Genomic DNA, 24,483 nt, shown 5'->3' on the forward strand with positions numbered 1-24,483 from the left:
ATAAAAACAGTGTAAAAAAAGCCATTTTTTGCCATCTTACGTCACAAAAAGTGTAATAGCAAGCGATCAAAAAATCATATGCACCCCAAAATAGTGCCAATCAAAATTTTTTTGGTTTTAAAAATGAAGTTATTGTATAAAACTTACATAAATAAAAAAAAATGTATACATATTAGGTATCGCCGCGTCCGCGACAACCTGCTCTATAAAAATACCACATAATCTAACCTGTCAGATGAATGTTGTAAATAACAAAAAAAAAAAAAACGTGCCAAAAAAGCTATTTCTTGTTACCTTGCTGCACAAAAAGTGTAATATAGAGCAACCAAAAATCATATGTACCCTAAACTAGTACCAACAAAACTGCCACCCTATCCCGTAGTTTCTAAAATGGGGTCACTTTTTTGGAGTTTCTACTCTAGGGGTGCATCAGGGGGGCTTCAAATGGGACATGGTGTCAAAAAAAACAGTCCAGCAAAACCTGCCTTCCAAAAACCGTATGGAATTCCTTTCCTTCTGCGCCCTGCCGTGTGCCCATACAGCGGTTTACGACCACATATGGGGTGTTTCTGTAAACTACAGAATTAGGGCCATAAATATTGAGTTTTGTTTGGCTGTTAACCCTTGCTTTGTAACTGGAAAAAAAATATTAAAATGGAAAATCTGCCAAAAATGTGAAATTTTGAAATTGTGTCTCTATTTTCCATTAAATCTTGTGCAACACCTAAAGGGTTAACAAAGTTTGTAAAATCAGTTTTGAATAGCTTGAGGGGTGTAGTTTCTTAGATGGGGTCACTTTTATGGAGTTTCTACTCTAGGGGTGCATCAGGGGGGCTTCAAATGGGACATGGTGTCAAAAAACCAGTCCAGCAAAATCTGGCTTCCAAAAACCAAACCGCGCACCTTTCACTCTACGCCCTACTGTGTGCCCGTACAGTAGTTTACGGCCACATATGGGGTGTTTCTGTAAACGGCAGAGTCAGGGCAATAAAGATACAATCTTGTTTGGCTGTTAACCCTTGCTTTGTTAGTGGAAAAAATGGGTTAAAATTGAAAATTAGGCAAAAAAATGAAATTCTCAAATTTCATCCCCATTTGCCAATAACTCTTGTGCAACACCTAAAGGGTTAACGACGTATGTAAAATCAGTTTTGAATACCTTGAGGGGTGTAGTTTCTTAGATGGGGTCACTTTTAGGGAGTTTCTCCTCTTGGGGTGCATCAGGGGGCTTCAAATGGGACATGGTGTCAAAAAACCAGTCCATAAAAATCAGCCTTCCAAAAACCATATGGTGCACCTTTCACTCTACGCCCCGCTGTGTGGCCGTACAGTAGTTTACGGCCACATATGGGGTGTTTCTGTAAACGGCAGAGTCAGGGCAATAAAGATACAATCTTGTTTGGCTGTTAACCCTTGCTTTGTTAGTGGAAAAAATGGGTTAAAATTGAAAATTAGGCAAAAAAATTAAATTCTCAAATTTCATCCCCATTTGCCAATAACTCTTGTGCAACACCTAAAGGGTTAACGACGTATGTAAAATCAGTTTTGAATACCTTGAGGGGTGTAGTTTCTTAGATGGGGTCACTTTTAGGGAGTTTCTCCTCTTGGGGTGCATCAGGGGGCTTCAAATGGGACATGGTGTCAAAAAACCAGTCCATAAAAATCAGCCTTCCAAAAACCATATGGTGCACCTTTCACTCTACGCCCCGCTGTGTGGCCGTACAGTAGTTTACGGCCACATATTGGGTGTTTCTGTAAACGGCAGAGTCAGGGCAATAAAGATACAGTCTTGTTTGGCTGTTAACCCTTGGTTTGTTAGTGGAAAAAATGGGTTAAAATGAAAAATTTGACAAAAATATGAAATTCTCAAATTTCCTCCCCATTTGCCAATAACTCTTGTGCAACACCTAAAGGGTTAACAATGTATGCAAAATCAGTTTTGAATACCTTGAGGGGTGTAGTTTCTTAGATGGGGTCATTTTTGGGTGGTTTCTATTATGTAAGCCTCGCAAAGTGACTTCAGACCTGAACTGGTCGCTAAAAATTGAGTTTTTGTAAGATTTGCTTCTAAACTTCTAAGCCTTATAACATCCCCAAAAAATAAAATATCATTCCCAAAACAATTCAAGCATGAAGTAGACATATGGGGAATGTAAAGTCATCACAATTTTTGGGGGTATTACTATGTATTACAGAGGTAGAGAAACTGAAAATTTGAAATTTGCTAATTTTTCAAAATTTACGGTAAAAATTGTATTTTTTTATGCAAAAAAATTAACTTTTTTGACCCAATTTTAGCAGTGTCATGAAGTACAATATGTGACGAAAAAACAATCTCAGAACGGCCTGGGTAAGTCAAAGCGTTTTAAAGTTATGAGCACTTAAAGTGACACTGGTCAGATTTGCAAAAAATGGCCTGGTCCTTAAGGTGAAAATGAGCCCGGTCCTTAAGGTGAAAATGAGCCCGGTCCTTAAGGGGTTAAGGACCAGTTCAGGTCTGAAGTAACTTTGTGAGGCTTAGGGTACTTTCACACTAGTGGCAGGACGGATCCGACAGGCTGTTCACACTGTCGGATCCATCCTACCGCTATTTCGCCGTGCCACCGCTCCGTCCCCATTGACTATAATGGGGACGGGGCGGAGCTCCGACGCAGCACGGCGAGAGCCCGTCCGACTAAAAAGTCGGACATGTCGTAGTTTTAGTCCGGCGGCCTTTCAATGGGGACGGAGCGGCGGTCCGGCGAAATAGCGGTAGGACGGATCCGACAGGGTGAACAGCCTGTCGGATCCGTCCTGCCGCTAGTGTGAAAGTACCCTTACATAATAGAAACCACTCAAAAATGAACCCATTTTAGAAACTACACCCCTCAAGGTATTAAAAAAAGATTTTTACAAATGTTGTTAACCCTTTAGGTGTTCCACAAGAATTAATGGAAAATGGAGATGAAATTTCAGAATTTCACTATTTTTGGCAGATTTTCCATTGTAACAATTTTTTTCCTGCTAACAAAGCAAGGGTTAACAGACAAACAAAACTCAATATTTATTGCCCTGATTCTGTAGTTTACAGAAACACCCTATATGTGGTCGTAAACTGCTGTACGGGCACACGGCATTGCGCAGAAGGAAAGGAACGCCATATGGTTTTTGGAAGGCAAATTTTGATGGACTGTTTTTTTGACATCATGTCCCATTTAAAGACTCCCTGATGCACCCCTAGAGTAGAAACTCCCAAAAATTTACCCCATTTTAGAAACTAAACCCCTCAAGGTATTTAAAACAGATTTTACAAACTTTGTTAACACTTTAGGTGTTCCACAAGAATTAAAAATGGATATGAAATTCCAGAATTTCACTTTTTTGGCAGATTTTCCATTTTAATAATTTTTTTCCGCTAACAAAGCAAGGGTTAACAGCCAAACAAAACTCAATATTTATTGCCCTGATTCTGTAGTTTAGAGAAACACCCCATATTTGGTTGTAAACTGCTGTACGGGCACACGGCAGGTTGCAGAAGGAAAGGAACGCCATATGGTTTTTGGAAGGCAGATTTCACTGGGATAATTTTAACTTGCCATGTCACATTTGAAGATCCCCTGATGCACCCCTAGAGTAGAAACTACGGAATGAGGTGGCAGTTTTGTTGGTACTATTTTAGGGTACAGATGATTTTTGGTTGCTCTATATTACACTTTTTGTGAGGCAAGGTAACAAAAAAATTGCCGTTTTGGCACTGTTTTTATTTTTTGTTATTTACAACATTGGTCTGACAGGTTAGGCTACTTTCACACTCGCGTTTGGTGCGGATCCGTCATGTATCTGCACAAACGGATCTGCACCAATAATGCAAACGCTTGTATCCGTTAATAACGGATCCGTTTGCATTATTCATTCAAAAAATGTCTAAGTCAAAACGGATCCGTCTTGACTTACATTGAAAGTCAATGGGGGACGGATCAGTTTTCAATTGCACCATATTGTGTCAGTGAAAAACGGATCCATCCCCATTGACTTACATGGTAAGTCAGGATTGATCCGTTTGGCTCCGCATAGTCAGACGGTCACCAAAATGCTGCAAGCTGCGTTTTAGTGACAATCTAAAAAACGCAACGGAGACCAAACGCAGCCAAATTGATGCATTCTTAAAGGATCCTTATCCATTCAGAATGCATTGGGGCTGAACTGATCCGTTTTGGGCCACATGTGAGAGCCCTGAAACGGATCTCACAAGCGGACCCAGAAACGCCAGTGTAAAAGTAGCCTTAGATCATTAGCTATTTTTATAGAGCAGGTTGTTACAGACGCGATAATTCCAAATATAACTACTATTTTTGGTTGTTTGTTTCAGTTTTACATAATAAAGCATTTTTGAAAAAAAAAAAAAATTTTTTTAGTGTCTCCATATTCTGAAAGCCATCTTTTTTTTTATTTTTTGGGCGACTGTCTTATGTAGGGGCTCATTTTTTTCTGTATGAGATGACGGTTTGATTGGTACAATTTTGGGGTGCGTATGACTGATCGCTTGCTAATACACTTTTTGTGATGTAAGGTGACCAGAAAAATTGCTTTTTTGACAGTTTTTTTTATTTTTTTACGGTGTTCACCTGAGGGGTTAGGTTATGTGATATTTTTATAGAGCAGGTCGTTATCGACGTGCCAATACCTAATATGTATGATTTTTTATTTATTTAAGTTTTACACAATAATATCTTTTTTGAAACAAACAAAAAAAAAATCATGTTTTAGCGTCTCCATAGTTTGAGAGCCATAGTTTTTTTTATTTTTTGGGCGATTCTCTTAGGCAGGGTATCAAATGGATTTTTTGACGCAGTTTTTTTTTTTTTTTACAGTGTTCAACTGAGGGGTTAAATCATGTGATTTTTTTTTTTATAGGGAAGGTTGTTACCGACGTGGCAATACCTAATATGTATATATTTTTTATTTATTTAAGTTTTATACACTATCATTTTTGAAACAAAAAGAAAATCATGTTTTAGCATCTCCATAATCTGAGAGCCATAGTTTTTTTTATTTTTTGGGCGATTTTCTTAGGCAGGATATCATTTTTGCGGGATGACATGACGGTTTGAGTGGTACAATTTTGGGGTGTGTATGACTTTTTGATCGATTGCTATTACACTTTTTGTGATGTAAGGTGACAAAAAAAAATATTTTTAGACACTTTTTTCTTTCTTACGGTGTTCACCTGAGAGGTTAGGTCATGTGGTATTTTTATAGAGCAGGTTGTTACGGACGCGGCAATACCTAATATGTATACTTTATTTTTTTATTTTTTATGGTGTCTATCGGACGGGGTGGATCATGTGATATTTATAGAGCCGGTTGTTACGGATGCGGCGATACCTAATATGTGTGTTTTTTTTAAAATTATATTATAAAATCAGGGGAAAGGGGCGTTTTTTCTTTTTTTAACTTGAAACTTTATTTTATTGAAAACATTTTTTTTTTTTACTTTTTGTTTTTAAACTTCATTTCTGTCCCACTCTGGGACTTTAACTTTTGGGGGTCTGATCCCCTCTGCAATGCATTACAATACATCTGTATTGTAATGCATTGCCTGTTAGTGTATTACACTGAGTAATACACTAACAGGTTGCCTAGAAGACCCAGCCTGAGGCTGGATCTCCTCGGCACCCGTAGAAGGCAGGTCCCGATGCCGTGTAAGGCATTGGGCAGCCTCTGCACGGCATCGGGCTGCCTTGTCACACATTGGTTCCCCGCCACAGCAGCACAGGGACCCGATGCGCTCCTTCACCCGCCGCAAACCACTTCTATGTCGTGGTCAGCCCTGACCGCGGCATAGAAGAGGTTAATCCGCCGGCATCGCTGTAAACAGCGGATACAGCAGGGGCTCCTGCCCGATGTGCATGTACGACGGAATGCATTCTGGCAATGCATCCCCCTCCCCCATACATGCACGGCATTTTGCGTTAAGGGGGTTAAAGGGCATCTGTCAGCAGATTTGTGCCTATGATACTGGCTGGCCTGTTACATGTGCACTTGGCAGCTGAAGGCATCTGTGTTGGTCCCATGTTCATATGTGTCTGCATTGCTGAGAAAAATAATATATGCAAATGAGCCTTTAGGAGCAATGGGGAAGTTGCCTTTACTCCTAGAGGTTCTGCTCTCTCTGCAACTGCCGCACCCTCAGCACATTACTTGACAGGCATGATGATGTTTTCACTGCTTGGCCCTGTCAATCAAAGTGTAAAGAGAGCAGAGCCTCTAGGTGTAATGGCAACGCCCCTGTTGCTCATAAAGGGTCATTTGTAAATATGAAAACTTTATTTTTCTCAGCAATGCGGGCACATATGGACATGGGACCAACACAGATGCCTTCAGCTGCCAAGCGCACATGGAACAGGTCAGCCAGTGTCATAGGGACAAATCTGCTGACAGATGCCCTTTAAAGCAACCTTTGCATGTGAGTGTGTGTGAGAAATATTGGGGGCCCCAATGGATGCAGGGCGGATGTGAATATTTTCCCAGATAAATAATGGATCATACAGGGGAGAAGTAGCAATAGCTATTGCTCCCTCTGATATATCAAGTATCTGATGTACCCAATACTATGTGTACTCTTCTGCTGAACACTCGCTCAGTTTCCTGCCATCTCTCTTTATTTCCCATAGGGGTTTGGATCATAAATGTTGCAGGTTAACCAGGAAACTCATTCTATTGCTCTAGTGAGAATCACATGGGATTTGCAGTCTAATTAAAAGACAGATCTCTCGTGTTACATTAGAGGGTCTACTGCTCAACGTTTTGGCTCCTGTATCTAATGCCTAGCATACACTGTCCCGTCAAGCAGGTCTCGCCAATAAAGAAAGCAGCCTGAAGGGATCTACAAAGCACGTCACTCGTTCACATCAAGCCATGCCTGCGTCAAACAACACTTTGGCAGGTGAAGAGTTAACTCACAGGGAGGCTGAACTGGAAATCTTAAAGAAATGAAAATCCAATCTTTTATTAACCAAAAGGCGGCATGACGCGTCCCCCAACCGGGATCCAGCAAGTCAATTTGTGACCCCTGACCTCTCTGACCTTTAACAAAACGGCAGCCTGCGCATGCAAATGGCGTCCGCCATAAGAGCAGCGGGGGAGAGACAGGGGGAGGGCATCGAGGCTTAGGAATGAGAGAAAGACGCGGGAGAGGGGGGAAAAAACAAAAAACAAATTAAAAAGCTGTTACTTAAATGTCACAGAACACAATTGTTTTTGGCTACAGATCATTACACCTGATACGAGCACATTACACAGACACACACTAGCACAGGCACTGTATATGCCAATGTGTATGTAATATATACTCAGCTGCGTGTATAAATAATCCAGATATGTATGTCTACATACATACAGTAGATATGACATTTCTGCACAAATATATCGTTCCTAGATACAAAGGGGGCATGTCATTGTCACCATTCATACATACAACTTTTATATTATACTGTACATATGTATGTCACCTTCTCTCATTGTCATGTCATTGTCCCTTTGATTATTGTTTGCCATTTTAGGGGTCAACAGGTTCCTTCAATAAGGCTACTGGTAGGAAAAATGCCATCTCCAAGGTCATAACTTTTTCAAATTAAAATGAAAAATTTCTTGTTTATTTTTTTGTGTGTTTTCAACAATTAAACCATAAAATCCTACCCGACTGGTGTTATACTGTGATTCGGGCTTTGATGTACAAGAGCCAGTGCTCAGTCACTGCCGCTCTCACTGCAGGGTTAAAACACATCTTATTACAGAGCATTATTACTGCAGTGGGCTAATGATCTGTGTATAATGACACGTAACTTCACAATGCATTAACCTTTCCATTATTCTTGGCCTCAGACATGTATAAATCACCACAGAAGATGGCCGAAAGTTTCAACATGATCTGAGACCACTGGTAGGCCATTAAAGAAGTACGTCATTTTTTTTAAACCTATTTGGCTTTGCATAAAAAGATTAATTAACAATAAAGGGGTTGTCCACTTTCTTAAAAAAAAGAAAAGAAAAAGCCCTTTAACGCCATAACCTTATAGGCACAAGCCTAAGAAGCCCTCATGGGCTCCATGGCAATCAAGATGGAGGCATTCTCCTCTGCACTTGCGCGGTAGGCATTCAGAGCATTCCGTGCACGCGCTGAATATTTTCAACACAAGTGTAGAAAAGGATACATCCAAGACAGCAGTCCCATGGGTTAATCTTTTGACCACCACCATCTTGACTGCCATGGACATGGTGGTCGCAGTCTACAGACCAATTCCATGGGCAGAGGGGCACACTGAACCTAGGGTTTCCTAGGTTAGCTCCCCTCAATGTTAAGACATTACAGAGATGCTTTTTTTATTTTTTTTAGAACTTGGCCAACTAAAATTGTTGTCACTAATGATTTTCTTTATCCTAGGAAAGTAACAGGGGTGGGGTTAGGACTTCCATAAGTAATAGGGTTGTCCGGAAATGGACATTTTTTTCACCTATACACAGGATAGGTGAAAAATGTGCGATCCCGGAGGGTCCCACTGATCACTAGAACGGAGGTCCAGATCTCCCTGTTCCACCTGCCTGCACTGCCATAGTGAAAATAAGGCTGAAGGGTGGTCAAGCACGTGTGGGGCGGCTTCATTAATGCCTATGGGAGTAGAGTGCTTGGCGGTTTAAACCAGCGCCATAGACGCTGAATGCGCATCCTTAACCACTGCTTCATTCAAATGCCTCCTTACTGCAATAGTATAGTGAGGGGGAACACAGGGCTTGGGACCCATGTTCTAGTGATTGTGGGGGTCGCAGCAATCAGTCATTTATGAACATCTATTGTGGGACAACCCCTTTAAAGGGAACCTGTTACTATGAAAATGCAGTTGCAAGAGGAGCTGAGCAGAAAGATACCGTATATAGATTTGTGGGAAAAGATTGAGTATAACTTGTCATTTATACATTTACATTACTGATCATTCTGGGCTTTGAAGTCCAGGAGGCGGTCTTATCAGTGATTGACAGCCTTCCCTCTATGACACTGTATACAGAGATAGCTGTCAGTCACTGATAGGACGTCAAAGCTCAGAATGAGCAGTAATGTAAATGTACAAATTATTATATAGCAATCAGCTCCTCCTGCCCTAGAACATGATGGCAGCAGATTACTCTGGATTTTCAGAGTGACCGCTTCTTTTTAACCCTTTCCAGACATTGAGGTTATTTGTTTTTCTATTTTCATTTTCTACTCCTGGCCTTCCTGGAGCCATAACTTTTTCGGTTCACATAGCCATATGAGGACTTGTTTTTTGAGGGACAAGTTGCACTTTCTATTGGCTCCATTGAATGTTGCATATGATGCAGTGGGAAGCTGGAAAAAAATCCAAATGTGGTGGAACTGAAAAAAAAAAAACAAAAACAAAAAACAAAACACAATTCCAACATACTTTTATGGGGTTTCATTTTTACGATGTTCTCTATGCGGTAAAACTGACCTTTCCGTCAATCTCCAGGTCAGTACAATTATAGCGATACTACATTGATATAGTTTTTCTTGTGTTTTAATAGTGAAATTATATTTTTTTAAACTTTGGAAAAAATTTATTTTTTCTTTGCATCACTATATTCTGACCCTGATAACTTTTATATATTTATTGTGTTGTGTGAGGGCTCATATTTTGTGGGGTGATCTGTAGTTTACCGACACCATATTGGAGTGGGTGTATGACTTTTTGATTACTTTTTATTCGATTTTTGGGGGGGGGAGGCAAAGTGATTTTTATGTTACTGCATTCACCATATGTAATCGTTAGAATGAATTACCATATCATTCTATGGGACATTCAATCTGTTCCTCCTATGAAGCCTCTGGAAGGGACCAGTGAACAAATGGCTTCCCCGATCTCAGCAAAAGGAAGCTGTTCTGGTCCTGGGTGTGCAGCACTCCCGGGGAAAAGCCTCTCGGATATCATTGTTACAATTGAACATTAAATGTCTGTGATCTGCATTATTGCCAATCGCAGACATTAGCCCTGGTTGTCTGCTGTTTAAAATAGCAGAAACCTGGCGGCTATGGCGCAGTAGGTGCTATCTTTAAAGACCCAACTTCCACTGTACACGTATGGTGGAGGTCAGTAAGGGTTTAAAGGGGACTTTTCACCACTGCTGAAATGTCTGTTTTAGTAAATACTTGTATTCCCCATGCAATAAAATTTTTGAAGAGCGTACCTTTCCTCTGTTAGAAATGTATGAATAAATTGACAACTGGGTGTTAACACTCCTGCTTGTAAAAGGGACTGACTGAACATTGTCAATGTGTATAGGAACACACCCCTTTGACAAGGGGAATAGTAACACTCAGTTGTCAATTTATTCATAACTTTGCGAGAGGAATAACAGAGGAACGGCACAATGCAAAGTTCTAAGAAAAGATGCTTCAGCATTGTTATTTCATGAGGAGTGTTATGAAATAACTAAACTAAAACAGACACGTCAAGACAGTTGACCTTTTAGACATTTAGGCTACTTTCACACTTACGTTTACATTTTCCGGTATTGAGATCCGGCAAAGGATCTCAATACCGGAGAAAACCGTTTCTGTTTTGCCCCCCCTCATTGTCAGTGGGGACAAAACTGAACTGAGCAGAACGGAATGCTCCAAAATGCACTACGCTCCATTTGGTTGCGTTCCTAGACCGGAGAAAAAACCGCGGCAAGCTGCGGTTTTCTTTCCGTCATGGGATGCGGGGCAAAACGGATCCGGCATGACCCACAATGCAAGTCAATGGTGCTGTATCCGTTTTCTCGGACACAAAGAAAACAGATCAGTCCCCCATTGACTTTCAATGGTGTTCAAGACGGATTCATCATTGCTATGTTAAAGATAATACAACTGGATCCGTTCATAATGGATGCAGACGGATGAATTATCAGAAATGGAAGCGTTTTTTGCTGATCCCTTACGGATCAGGCAAAACGCAAGTGTGAAAGAAGCCCTATACTCGTGTGCTAGACCACTGGTGCAAAAGACCAACTAGAAGCGGATCCAGTCAATGAGCAAATAGCAGCCGATTTCTGGTTACGCGCCATTCTCAACCTGAAAGGATAAAACCCTCTTTAGACAGATAAATATATATAGCGATTGGATAGACCTCATATGTGCAAACTAGACACAAAATATTCAGTGAAAACATGCACTGCACGGTACTCCATTCACTGACAGAATGGTCAAACGTACATAAAGGCATAAAGAAGCCCTATGCACGTTTTTTCTTCAATATACTGCACAACCGGAACTAATGAACGCACTGCTCAAAGTCATGATTTCTTTCAAGCCAGATGTACGATTTTACAACAAAGATTACAAAAAGGTCACATGTACATGGGCATGAGCAGGCCGTGGCTAGCTACACATGGTCACTCGCTGTCACTGAGCAGCACACTGGTCGTCACAGGGTATGATGCGGCACATATTTTCCTGGAAATGAGATGAGAGTAGCAGAAGAACAAGGACATGAAACACCGACAGAAGAAGAAGCAGTGCGATCAATGGGGAAGACATGCAAATAAAGTAGGGGGAGCACATGCAGAGAGCAGGGTCAGAGGGGGGTCTCAGTGTGGGGCACGTGTTACCTTCTGTGTTGGCGTTGCCGCTGTAAACATTTCGCAGGCTGCCAACACGGTTTAGTTTCCATGCTTTGCGTTTAGCTGCATCCAGAGAGCAGAAGGGAAGGAGAAACGGAGAAAAAGAAAATAAATGGGGAAAAAGAAAGGAGAGAAGGACAGAAAGACAGAGGGGCCTTAGGGGTTGGAAGGAGTACCATAAAGAGTTCTGTTATAAAACACTGGTTAAGTCGAAGCAACCTTATATAGGAAGAGATAGTCAGTGATTATTGCCCTCCGCATACCCATGTGATGGCACAGGCGCTGTTCTCATGTGCAGTACATTGCTCTCGGTGTAGAGTCATACACAGAGCTCCAGGTACCAGAGGACGGCAAGCATGTGGGGGCACTCCTGAAGGTCGACAACAGGGATGCTCTTTTCTGGCTGAAGTACAGATGACCGCACTCTTCCAAGCTAAGTGTACAACCATAGCAGTGCAGGTGTAAGGCAGGAAACACCTTGCTCCCCTGCTGATCGGCACATTATTATAGATGCTGCTCTATCGGAAAGGTGTATATACTATCAGAGACGTATCCTGTATATACTTTGTATATGGAAAATCCCTGTGGATGTAAAAGTAATGATTTTCCTATTCCTCTGATAGAAAACTGAAAAACAAAAGAGTTGTGTCCTCTGTGCACCAGGCAACCCGTCTGTAGGAAATACACAAGCGACCCAGCACAGAAGCAAAAATCTTCAGAAATCTGTGCGTGATAAAAATGATATTTATGTACACAACGTAGATGCAAACTGTTCGACATAAATGGAGAATGTGCATAACCCTCAGACACAGTTCATATTAATAATGGCATTCATTTCAGCATCCTACACCAATCAGCCATAACATTAAAGGGGTTGTGAGAGAATTCAAAACCTTGAACAATCCCCAGAATAGATAAAATAGATACTCACCCTTTTGCTCACCAAGCTCAGAGCCGTACATTGTATAGCGGATGTGCTTGGTATCGCAGCTCAGCCCCATTCACTGCAATGGGGCTGAGCAGCGCGTAGGCTACGTGACCGATGAAGGTGACGCCACATGGCCTAGAGAAAGCTGAAAAACGGCTACAACACTACTGTGAGTGCCGATGCCTCCTCAAACAGATGATCAGCTGGGGTCCTGGGTGTCAGACCCCATCCATTAGTTAAAAAAAATCCTGGAAAATCCCTTCAACAAAAAAACCAGTATCAAAAAAAACAAAACTGTTGTGTCCTGAGTTTCATATTTTCCTTAGGCCCCTTTCACACGGGCGAGTTTTCCGCGCGAGTTGAACGCATTGCACCGGCACTGAATCCGGACCTATTCATTTCTATGGGGCTGTGCACATGAGCGGTGATTTTCACGCATCACTTGTGCGTTGCGTGAAAATCGCAGCATGCTCCTCTTTGTGCGTTTTCAACGCAACGCAGGCCCCATAGATGTGAATAGGGCTGCGTGAAAATCGCAAGCATCCGCAAGCAAGTGCGGATGCGGTGCGATTTTCACGCACGGTTGATAGGAGACAATCGGGATGGGGACCCGGTCTTTATTATTTTCCCTTATAACATGGTTATAAGGGAAAATAATAGCATTCTGAATACAGAATGCATAGTACAATAGGGCTGGAGGGGTTAAAAAAAACAAAACACAAGACAGAAGAGATGCCGGCTGCGCGAACAAGTGGATTAAGGTGAGTTAAATTTTTATTTTATTTTTTTAACCCCTCCAGCCCTATTGTACTATGCATTCTGTATTCAGAATGCTATTATTTTCCCTTATAACCATGTAATAAGGGAAAATAATACAATCTACAGAACCTTGAACCCAAACCTGAACTTCTGTGAAGAAGTTCAAGTCTGGGTACCACATCCAGTTTTTTATCACGCGCGTGCAAAACGCATTGCACCCGCGCGGTAAAAACTGAACAACGGAACGCAATCGCAGTCAAAACTGACTGCAATTGCGTACCTACTCGCGCGGGTTTGCCGCAACGCATCCGGACACGCTCGTGTAAAAGAGGCCTTAGAGCTTCAGCTAACATCTGGAGCTGGTATTTTATTACAACAAATCACAAAAAATTGCTGAAAAATGGCAGCAAAAACCTAAATATGAGTCCACCAGGAGGATCTAAAGTGACTGACAAGGACCAAATTGTGATAGCTAGATGAATGGGTCAGAGCACCTTCAAAATGGCAGGTCTTGTGGGGGTGTTCCCAGTATGCAGTCTTTGGTACCTACCAAAAGTGAACCCTGTGAACAAGCAATGCTGTCATGGGTATGGATGCATGTCAGGAGTGCAGGCCTGCCCCTATGCTGCAGTCTCAAAGAGGAGCTACTGTAGTGCAAATTGTTGGAAAAAGTTAATGTAGGCCTGTGATGGCTAACCTCCGGCACTCCAGCTGTGGTAAAAGTACGACTCCCAAGATATACACTTGCTTGGCTGTTCTCAGAACTCCATAGAAATGAATGGAGAATTCTGGGAGTTGTAGTGTCACCACAGCTGGAGTGCCGGAGGCTAGCCATCACTGATATAGGCTATTACAGAAAGGTCTCAAAACTGTGTGATCACAGTTTGTTGTGTATGTGGCCTCAGACATTCACGAGGATGCCAATTTACATATTGCAGCCACCTAATCATTGTATAGAGCAACAATATTCCCTAATGACAGTGGCTTCTTTCAGCAGGGTAATGAAAAATTGTCCAGGAATGGTTTGAGGAACATGACAAAGAGATCAAGGGATGGCTTGGTCACGATTTCAATCCAATAGTGCTTCTGTGTCAGATCCATGGAGACCCCACCTCACAACTTAGTTGACGGAAAGGATCTGCTGCTGTCTTGGTGCCAGATACCACATCTTCAAAGGTCTTGTGGAGTCCATGCCTCAATAGGTGAGAGCTGTTATGGTGGCGAGAGGAGGAACTCTACAGCATTGGGCTGGTGGTTTTCATGTTATGGCTGATCAGAGTACTTTAAGCATTGTATACCATGCAGTACGTATATACACTGGTTCCTGCATCTACATTACAAAATACACAACAATCTACAAGTGCTACAACATTTGTAATAATTTGTATAATAAAAACTAATGGCACTCCAAGTATTAGGTTGAAATGTGAAAGCCCACAAGGGTCAAGTGAGAAAGCGAAAATTAATATAACGGCAGACGAGAGGAAAAATACCTGCAAACTCCATAAGAGAAAAAGAATGAGGGAGGGGGGCCCTAAGGAGTTAAAGGGGTTAGCCCATCTCATCCATTAGTGGCATCTTTTTAGGAAATGCCCACCTCTGGGACCTTCACCTATCTGTAGAACAAAGCCAGGAAGGAGAGTACACCGGGCAAGTGTTGCTGCCCTCCATTCATTTCTATGGGATTGGCGTTGTCTCCACTATTTCTGTCAGACCCATAGAAGTGAATAGAGCGGGGGCTGCATTTTCACAGTGCTCTTCCCTTTCATTTCTATGGGGCTTGCCGAGAGGGCCCTTGGCTATTTTTGGTCACTATGTGGGCTCCGTTCTAGAGATAGGAGGTGGGACCTGCACCTATCAGACATTGGTGACATATCCTAGCAATATCCTATGAATGTATGAGATGGGCCAACCCCTTTATATATAAGATGGACTCAAAAGGTACTCGATGGTCGGGAAAGATGGGAAATGGACACCTAAGAGCTGAGGAGGGGAACGAAAAAATATAAGACAAGAAATGGGGAACAGAGACTCAAAGGTTGGACAAAAATGGATATCAAACACCGGAGAGAAGTCACAGAGGCAAATACTATGCATCTTATAACAGATCTAAATAGTCATCTTAGCCTTTATGGAAAATGCTCAATACTGCAAACAATTAATGCCATTAAAAAAAACTGCGAAACATACAGACCTGGAGACTGGCCAGATGAACATGATGGACAATTCTTGCCTTTGGCACAGCACACCTTACAAATACTCACACTGTTCTTTGTGTAATACTGAAACACATCTCATCACAAGTAGAATACAAAACACCCGGGCTGATCTTTAATAAAACCATACACAAAGACACACAATGTACTGCGCATAATAGACAGACACTCCGCTCCGTGTATAATACGGGCAGACATGCTGATTGCAATACAAAAGATGTAAAGCCCTTTTGTGTAATGTAGGGATACATAAGAGGAAGAAAACTGTGTTGAAAGGGTCTTAAAAAGTGCGTATTTTAAGAATATTACTGCTTTCACACAAATGCTGCGGTTATTGGTTCATCCATTTCATTTATGCAACTAAAACCATTTTGGCCCTTTAAAAATGCAATTGACACCGGCGAATTATAGGCTCTGTATTCCTTGTAATGTAATTACACACTCTGTCATAGTGCAGTTCACCATGGCACCTCAGCACAGATAGAGAAATCAATGAGGGTCACACTCGTCTCGGAGCTCTCCGTAATTAGGCAGAGTCCGGGATGGTCTTCAACAGGTGCACTGTGACCACACAGGAGGACCAGGTGCAGAAAAGCAAAGGACATGGGACTCTGCACATCCCACGACCACAGACAGAACTAGCAGGGATCACATTTCAAAAGGGTTAATTAGAGGGCTTTAAGTTTAGTCAGTGACTGTGATCAGTGAAGCACTGGATCCTCTGCAGATGGCACTGCCCCAGATAAGATGTGTGCCAAGCAAGAACTGGAAGCTATGCGTCTGTCTCTGTCTGCCTAGACCAGCGATGGCGAACCTTTTAGAGTGCCCAAACTGCAACCCAAAACCCACTTATTTATCGCAAAGTGCCAACACGGCAATTTAACCTGAATACTACAGTCCAGTATAGTATATTTTCCATGTACTTTACATTTAGCTATAATAGCCTGCCTACATTCAGTGCTCTGCCTGTGCCGATGAATGGCAGGAAAAGACTTAGGGCACTTTCACACTAGCGTTATTCTTTTCCGGCATTGAGTTCCGTCCTAGGGGCTCAATACTGGAAAAGAACTGATCAGTTTCCTCCTAATGCATTCTGAATGCAGAGCATCCGTTCAGTATGCATCAGGATGTCTTCAGTTCAGTCAATCTAACGGTATTTGGCCAGAGAAAATACCGCAGCATGCTACAGTATTTTCTCAGTCCGAAATTCCGGAACACTTGCAGGAATGCCGGATCCAGCATTATTTTCCATTAAAATGCATTAATGTCGGATCCGGCACCAAGTGTTCCGGCAAAACGGAACCGGATTTCCGGTCTGCGCATGCGCAGACCTTTAAAAATGCGAAAAAAAAAAATAAAAAATACCGGATCTGTTTTTCCGGATGACACCGGAGAGACGGATCCGGTGTTTCAATGCATTTGTTGCATTGATGCGGATCCATCTACAAATGCAACGCAAGTGTGAAAGTACCCTAAGCCATATTGGTACCCCATAGACTTTTTCCAGGGCGTGGGTGCCAACAGAGAGGGCTCTGAGTGCCGCCTCTGGCACCCGTGCCATAGGTTCGCCACCACTGGCCTAGACGCTGGCATTAATGTGAGGTTTCATGTTTGCCTAAACAGTGACTGGATGAATCCGATGGATCTACCAACAAACCCAAGAAGGGTTTGAGTCGGATACCGAACGGCAATGGAGTAGTAGCCATACTTGAAATGAGTAGAAAGCCAGTATTTCTGAATTTCACAATCAACATGGCAACTGGTGGTAAAACACTGGCACCTACTTGCACTCGAGCATTGTAGGTTTACAGCTTCTAGATTCATACCAATGACAGATTAAAATTAGTCTTGAGAGAATCGAGCTTCGGATCATAGATCCGAAGTCGATTTGTTCAAAAACTTTGATTTTAATGCCGTCTCTGTACACTGGCAGAAATTCGTGAGACTTTGGTGAATTAATTTGGTATTCCTATCTGCAGCTTCAAAAACATTTTAAAACAGGAATCAGAAGTCGGATTTGGTTCTGGCTGGTACCTTGGTACCAAACCCGACTTCGGATTCCTAACTTAAAAATCTAAGTTTTTGAAACGAATCGACTTTGGGTCTATGATCCAAAGCTCGATTCCATCAAGACTAATTACCATGATAAAAAATCATTTTAGTATGGCCGCTTTAATGACTGTATATGCATCAGGCCTGGAGATTTTACACTTTGTCACCCAACTTATTCACACGCCTGTGATAAGACGGTCAGTGATTCATCCATGAAGATTTCTGTGAAGAATCCATGTTTGGTCCGTGTGTTCGTTTTTGCTCTCAGTGCGTCATCCGTGTTCCACAGACAAAGCACAGCTGAGCATCTCCTATAAACGGTCCGTGAAACACAAACAAAACATGGATGGCACCCGTGTTGTTTTTGTTTTTTTCACTGACCCGTGGACTATAACGGGTGTGATGGATCTGTAAACATGGACAAAAATAGAGCACGCTTCCGTGTTAAACCCACAGACCATGCTAAAACACGGATGTGTGAAGACATAGTTTAAAATGATACGTGGACAGCACACAACTGTGGAGTGTGAATAAGGCCTAGGGCAGTGCCAGATAGAACAGGAATTCCCCTTTGTATCAATCTGAAGTATCTTTGAAGATTTTATTTTATTTGTAAAACTCTGGGAAACCCAGTTAAGTGGCTGCTGTTCTCTGACAACTGAATGTGTTGAGAGGAAGGTGATTGCGAATTCTCGAATGACATACTAAGCCAGCCAAAAGCCATCTCTACTAATACTGGGATAAGCTGCTGCCCGACTCCTGTAGCAGCGCTGATCTCCTTGGGGAACAGATGGTCAACGTTGGGATGAGCCATACACTTCAGAATGCCGGCTGATGGTGCAGAAATGTGCCAGCCACATATACAAAGTAAATGAATGAGTGAACGGAACACTTTGAGCAGTGAGGTGGGCGACATGCTGGAGTTAGAACTGGCATGATTATATGCAGCCTGATGGAACGTTCCTATATATATGGTCTTCTATACAGTCAAAGCGGTGAAAGAATGACAGACATAAAGCCAAGCGTCATCTCACCTTCAGCCGTGCTGGAGAGCCCATCAGCCTTGAAATTACTAGTACTCTTCTTCCTGCGATGTTTCTTTCGATTTGCATGTGGGGACGGAGGTGGATCCAATTTGGGGCTTGTGGTACTAGAAATACTGGGACTCGAACACACAGAGTCACCCAGGCCGGTGTCTGCAATTTAAGAACAGAGATGATAGAGAATGTTCAAAAGCAGGAATAATCAACTACAACATTGCTTCTCTGCATCTGGGAAGAAGACCAACAGGAGAACAACTACCAAGCCAGACACTTAGGGCATAAAACCACATAGATCAGGGGTGGGGAACCTCCGGTCCGAAGGGACCATTTCATGTGGCCCCCTGCCAGAAATGGCTAATGTCCGCTTCCATCATGGAAGCAGTCAGTAGAATGCGGGAGGCACAGGAAGGTGAGAACAGTGCATTGCTAGCTGGTCTTCTTCCGGCCGTACAGTGACATAGTGCTCGTAGGACCCTTCCTAGCCATGTATTACATAGTTGGGCGTTGATTTAAATGACTGGAAATTTAACTCTACATTTCCCCTGCCACAAACATCTGATAACGAGGTGTATCATCGTCCAACTTCCATTTAAAAAAGGGTTGTCTTCATCCCACATGCCCGTAAGCTGTACAATGTCTTGGGGTAAAAAGACAATCATGTCCAGTACAGGACTATATTTGATAGGACTACATTAGGGAACATAATATGTGAAATCCTGTCTCTTTCTGACAGCTCCATTTTTTTCCTTCAAAGCAGTGGCACAAAGAGATATGTAAGGACTGGAAGATATCTGACTATCCATAGGTGCATAGAAGATATCTTAATGTGTATGGACCTCCTTCTAGTGAAAAAAAACCCCCCAAAACGTTCTGTACCATACAAGAAATACACCTTATAACCAAAACTGAATGAGTAAAGACGTCTTTGTTATAACCTCCTCTCTGCTTGTATTGTTCTACTGGTAGGTAGCGCAATACAACTAACTTGCATATTGCGGCTTTATTCTTAAGATCTTACAATGGAGATAAAACAGGAAATCGCCTCTTTCTTCGGGGAGAGAAAAAAGGGGATACTGAATGTGTCTAACACACAACAGACACGGAAGAATGGAACAGCTTGCTCATAAAACAATGAGAAGCGAATAGAAAGAAATAAGAAAAAGCTGACAGATATATAAAAGATGCAGAGAGGGAGGGAATGGAACGGGGAGACGTGGTCCATCCAGACTGTGCAGCTTCCATTTTTTATGGATATCATCTCACACCCTCCATCCTATTTTATTGCCATTGTAAGAACGTGTTACACCCTCTCCCAAAATATACCCCTCTTCTGTGGGCAGCCGCTTCATGCAGTTCAGGGTTTGTGATGAGCAAGTATAAAATAACATTCCCATAAATTTAGTGCAGGGAAATGAACCCTCCAAGTGATCACTGCCGTCGCTGGCCTGCGCTCAAGGACACACATAACTTATTATACGTTCCTTCAGCTCAAGTGGAAGATCTGGCAACTTATCTCAGCTGACAAGATACCACATATTGTACTGGCAACCCCCATACGCCATATGCTGCATTCTACCCAAGTCTGGCAAAAGTACCCCCTGATGCGAAACGCTCCCACAATGATAATGTGCACCTGTGAATATACATACACCGTCCATAAATATCTATACAAACTCTAGAAGATCTATTCTAACTGAAACCTAAGTACCCCCCCCCCCCCCCAAAAAAAAAAGAGGAACTGAGACTATGAAAGGAGACTATTTGAAGGAGGTTGTCTCGTCAGACACATCCCCTTCAATAATGCCGCCATTGTCAAACAGCTAACGGCTGCACTGTCCTTATAATGAAACACGTACTAACAAATGAGGAATAAGCCATAAACCATCAGAAAAAAACTAAACAAAAACCTGACAATCCCCTATAGGTCATAGATTTGCTATACTCTGGTAGACAATGTATAGGACATATTTCTGGGTAATGTGCAGTAAAATAACTGGGACATAACCAGGGAGGCAGGTCATGGCACTCAAAGCCCATTTTGGAGAAAGAAATGTACATTTGACCTAATACCCTACTGGTTTGCAACTGGGATTAAATGGTGCAGTTTGGGGTGGTATTTTGAAATGTGCATCTAAATTGTGACACAAACGTTAGTGTTTGAACATGACCTAAAACACATACAAAAGGCGATCGCTCCTCCCCATGCTGTGGAGGAGATCACTGCATGTAATAGTAGCGGTCTCCTCCGCTAACAAGCAGGCGACTGCCGGGAGGGAACGCTTCCCTCCCCAAAATCGTCTGCCACATCCGGCTGTTTATTACAGAGATAGCGGTCAGTCACTGATAACACCTCCCACGTGTATGGTCTTCAGTTAGAAAAGGCAGGTATAAATGTATAAATTACACATTTACAGTAACAAAATATATATCAATCTGTTCAGCTGCTCCTTCTCCATTAGATGGTGTCTACAGATTGTACTGACAGGTCCTCTTTAATGGGAGCTAAAACGGGAATCCCAAGGCACCTCAAACCTTCATGAACATATTTAGGGAGTCTAATATCACAGTTGCCCTTATTCAGGTCCCTTTCACACGAGCGAGTTTTCCACGAACGCATAGAACACCCACACCGAATCCGGACCCATTTATTTCAATGGGTCTGTGTACATAAGAGTTTTTTTTTCACGCATCAGTTCTCCGTTGCGTGAAAAACGCAGCATGTTCTATATTCTGCGTTTTTCACCCAGCCCTGGCCCCGTAGAAGTAAATGGGGCTTCAGTGAAAAACGCAAGCAGGTGCAGATGCAATGCCTTTTTCACTCATGGTTGCTAAGAGATGTTGTTTGTAAACCTTCAGTTTTTTATCACGCGCGTGAAAAACGCATAAAAACGCATTGCACTCACGCGGAAAAAACTAAACAACTGAATGCAATCGCAGACAAAACTGACTAAACGTGCTTGCAAAATGGTGCGAGTTTCACTGAACGCATCCGGACCTAATCTGTATCGTTCGTGTGAAAGAGGCCTACGTCTCCCAACAGGAAAGCATGCAATAAAAACTTGTTCCTGCCCCCCCAAACAGAAAAGACCAAGGAGGTTACATGCATTTTTGAGAACACTTAATTTTATTAAAGTTATGTAAAATGCCTTCAGATCAGAGCTAAAAAAAGTACTGTATTTCCAATCTAAAAACTTAGATATGCTGTATATCTAAAAACAACAACTCTGCCAAGCCCCTTTAGGATGAAAGGCGAAGTCCAAACCATCACAAGTAGTGTTGAGCGAACTTGTTTATTAAGTTCGGCGTCTAAAGTTTGGTTTCGGGTTATCGAAGAATCCCGTTATGGATTCTAAATTCCGTTATGGTCCGTGGTAGCAGAATCCAAAACGGGATTCTTCGATAACCCGAACTTTGGACGCAGAACTTAAAACACAAGTTCGCTCAACACTAATCACAAGGTCAAAAGTGTGTAAAAGTGGGAGAGTGGTCCATATAAGACCCAATGTAAGGCTGAAGTACAATTGCTTATTGTTGGAACCACCAAATAAACCCCATCATCAAGATAAATGTTTTTTTTGTTCTTTACAAACAGGATTGACATCTAATAGCACCAAGAACACCCTGTGTGTCCAGAAACAGTCCGCCATGCCCCGCGTCTCCTCTGTAAGAGTATTAAGTGATAGTAGGAGGTGCATGTCCACCACCTGCACAATCCTGTGAGAAGGTAGGACAGGGGACAGAGCAGTTATTGTTTTATCACAGGAGACATCATCTTCTTTGACCCCTGCTCCCAATGCACAGGACATCCCTGACTACCGCAGGTGGCAGGTGCTCTGGTGCTGAAGGAGTTAGTGCACCTAGGGATCATTTCAATGCCTGAGGTTGGATGGGAGCTTCACTGCTCTACTGACAAATCATACAAGACAGCTAATTTTACAAGTCAGGTAGCAGATACCACACAGCCGGCAAAAAGCGGGAAGAAGCTGACATCAGACCCTCCAACTCCTGCCTCCTCCGCCTGATGCCCCCTCCAGACCTCATTCTGACATTCTTTCCTTTACCAGCACCTCCTGTTTTGTGGTCCTTCAGATAAAGTAATTTATCTAATTAGGAAACGTTCAGAGCAGCTTTCAAAGGCGGGAGCCACAGGGAAACACAGACTGCTTAAAAAATAAGATCCTTTTACTCTGCCCCCCATGCATGCCGTTAATTGAATGCGAAGAGGGGGGAAAAGAGCATTGAAATCAAAAAATAAAATGAAGACCCGATGTGTGTTATTTTGTCTTGGACAAAAAGCAGGGACAATAAGCAGCATATTCACTAGCAAAGACGGACATTTAAATCCCAAAGATAGAGAAGAACAAGAAGAAACCAGAGAGAAACTTGTCTCTCTGTCCCCGCTGATATCACACGCACATTAACACAGAGCTTTCAGATTCAACCCTTTTAATGAAAGGGAAGAGAGAAAGTTTAAATTAAAAGGTTCTTACTTGTTTGATGTAAATGACAAAAAAAAAAAAGAGGAAATAAAAAAAGTCAAAAGTACGGAACGACAATCGCTGATCTGCCAGAAAGTGGGGGGGCTGAGACGCTGAATTCACTGCCTGGAGAAGGTGGGGGGCATTTTAGAAAAAAAAAAAAAAAGTTTTATTACAAGGGAATATCAGGTGCATTTATCATTTTTCGCGCATTGCCAAGTACCTGATTATTCCTCATTTCCCTTTTTGTCATGTTCCTGATGAGATTTTTACGCTGCTGCAGTTAACTCCTAGCGAATACAAAAAACACTAGAAGACTGTACTAGAGGGGTTAATATCTGGAGATTTCTATGCCATTCCAGCCAGGGTGGGACTACACGTTCCAGCATGCCTATATCACTGGTTCAGAATGATGGAAATTAACCTATTGGCAGTAACCATCTGAGGATGATGAACGTATCACCTAATCAGTTATTGCAAAAGATAATGAACGCGCATCTATGCGCATAGCGATCAGAAACAGATTGTGCTTCTCCTTGCATGCCCCTGAGGCCACTTTCACACAAGCGAGTTTTCCGTCCGGTTGCGATGCGTGTTGTGAACGGATAGCATCGGGACTGAATCCTGACTCATTTATTTCAATCATATCCGCGTTCAGTAAAAATCGCAGCATGTGTGTTTTTCACACAGCCCCGGCTCCATAGAAGTGAATGGGGCTTGCATGAAAAAAAACGAAGGCATCCATATGCAATGCGTTTTTCACTGATGGGTGCAAGGAGATGTAGATTGTTGTTCTTCGGTTTTGCGTCATGTGCATGAAAAATGCATCAAAAACGGATAGCAACTGCGCGGAAAAAACTGAACGCAATCGCAGACAAAACAGATTGCCCTGGCATGCAAAACCATCAGTTTTTCCCTGAACTGACCCTGACGCATTCCGTATCGCTCGTGTGATCTAACTGACAGCCATACAATTAAATGACATTTGTTTTCTCTGACTCAGTACATTAAGGAGATCCTCCACTCAAAAGTTAAAATTTGACTAAATATGGCAAACATACACTGCCTGTCGAAAAAAATAAAAAGTCGAGACCAAAAAAAAAAAAAAGAAAAAAAAAAAGGTCATATACTCCAATATTTCATTGGACCGCCTTTAGCTTTGATTACGGCACGCATTCGCTGTGGCATTGTTTCAATAAGCTTCTGCAATGTCACAAAATTTATTTCCATCCAGTGTTGCATTCATTTTTCACCAAGATCTTGCATTGATGATGGTAGAGTCTGACTGCTGCGCAAAGCCTTCTCCAGCACATCCCAAAGATTCTCAATGGGGTTAAGGTCTGGACTCTGTGGTGGCCAATCCATGTGTGACA

The 24,483-nt window shown here is 42.3% G+C and overlaps 1 protein-coding gene across 2 annotated transcripts in view; it reads right to left on the minus strand.

Moving 5' to 3' along the window:
- AGAP1 (ArfGAP with GTPase domain, ankyrin repeat and PH domain 1) overlaps nt 1-24,483 on the minus strand; it is a 405,970-nt gene that overhangs the window by 51,646 nt on the left and 329,841 nt on the right. For both annotated transcript variants that reach the window (XM_040441790.1, XM_040441789.1), the window contains exon 13: nt 18,624-18,785. In XM_040441790.1, the coding sequence (XP_040297724.1) occupies nt 18,624-18,785 (162 nt within the window). The remainder of the gene's footprint in view (nt 1-18,623; nt 18,786-24,483) is intronic.

The sequence above is a fragment of the Bufo bufo genome, chromosome 7 (assembly GCF_905171765.1).
Source record: "Bufo bufo chromosome 7, aBufBuf1.1, whole genome shotgun sequence".
NCBI classification, from domain to species: Eukaryota; Metazoa; Chordata; class Amphibia; order Anura; family Bufonidae; genus Bufo; species Bufo bufo.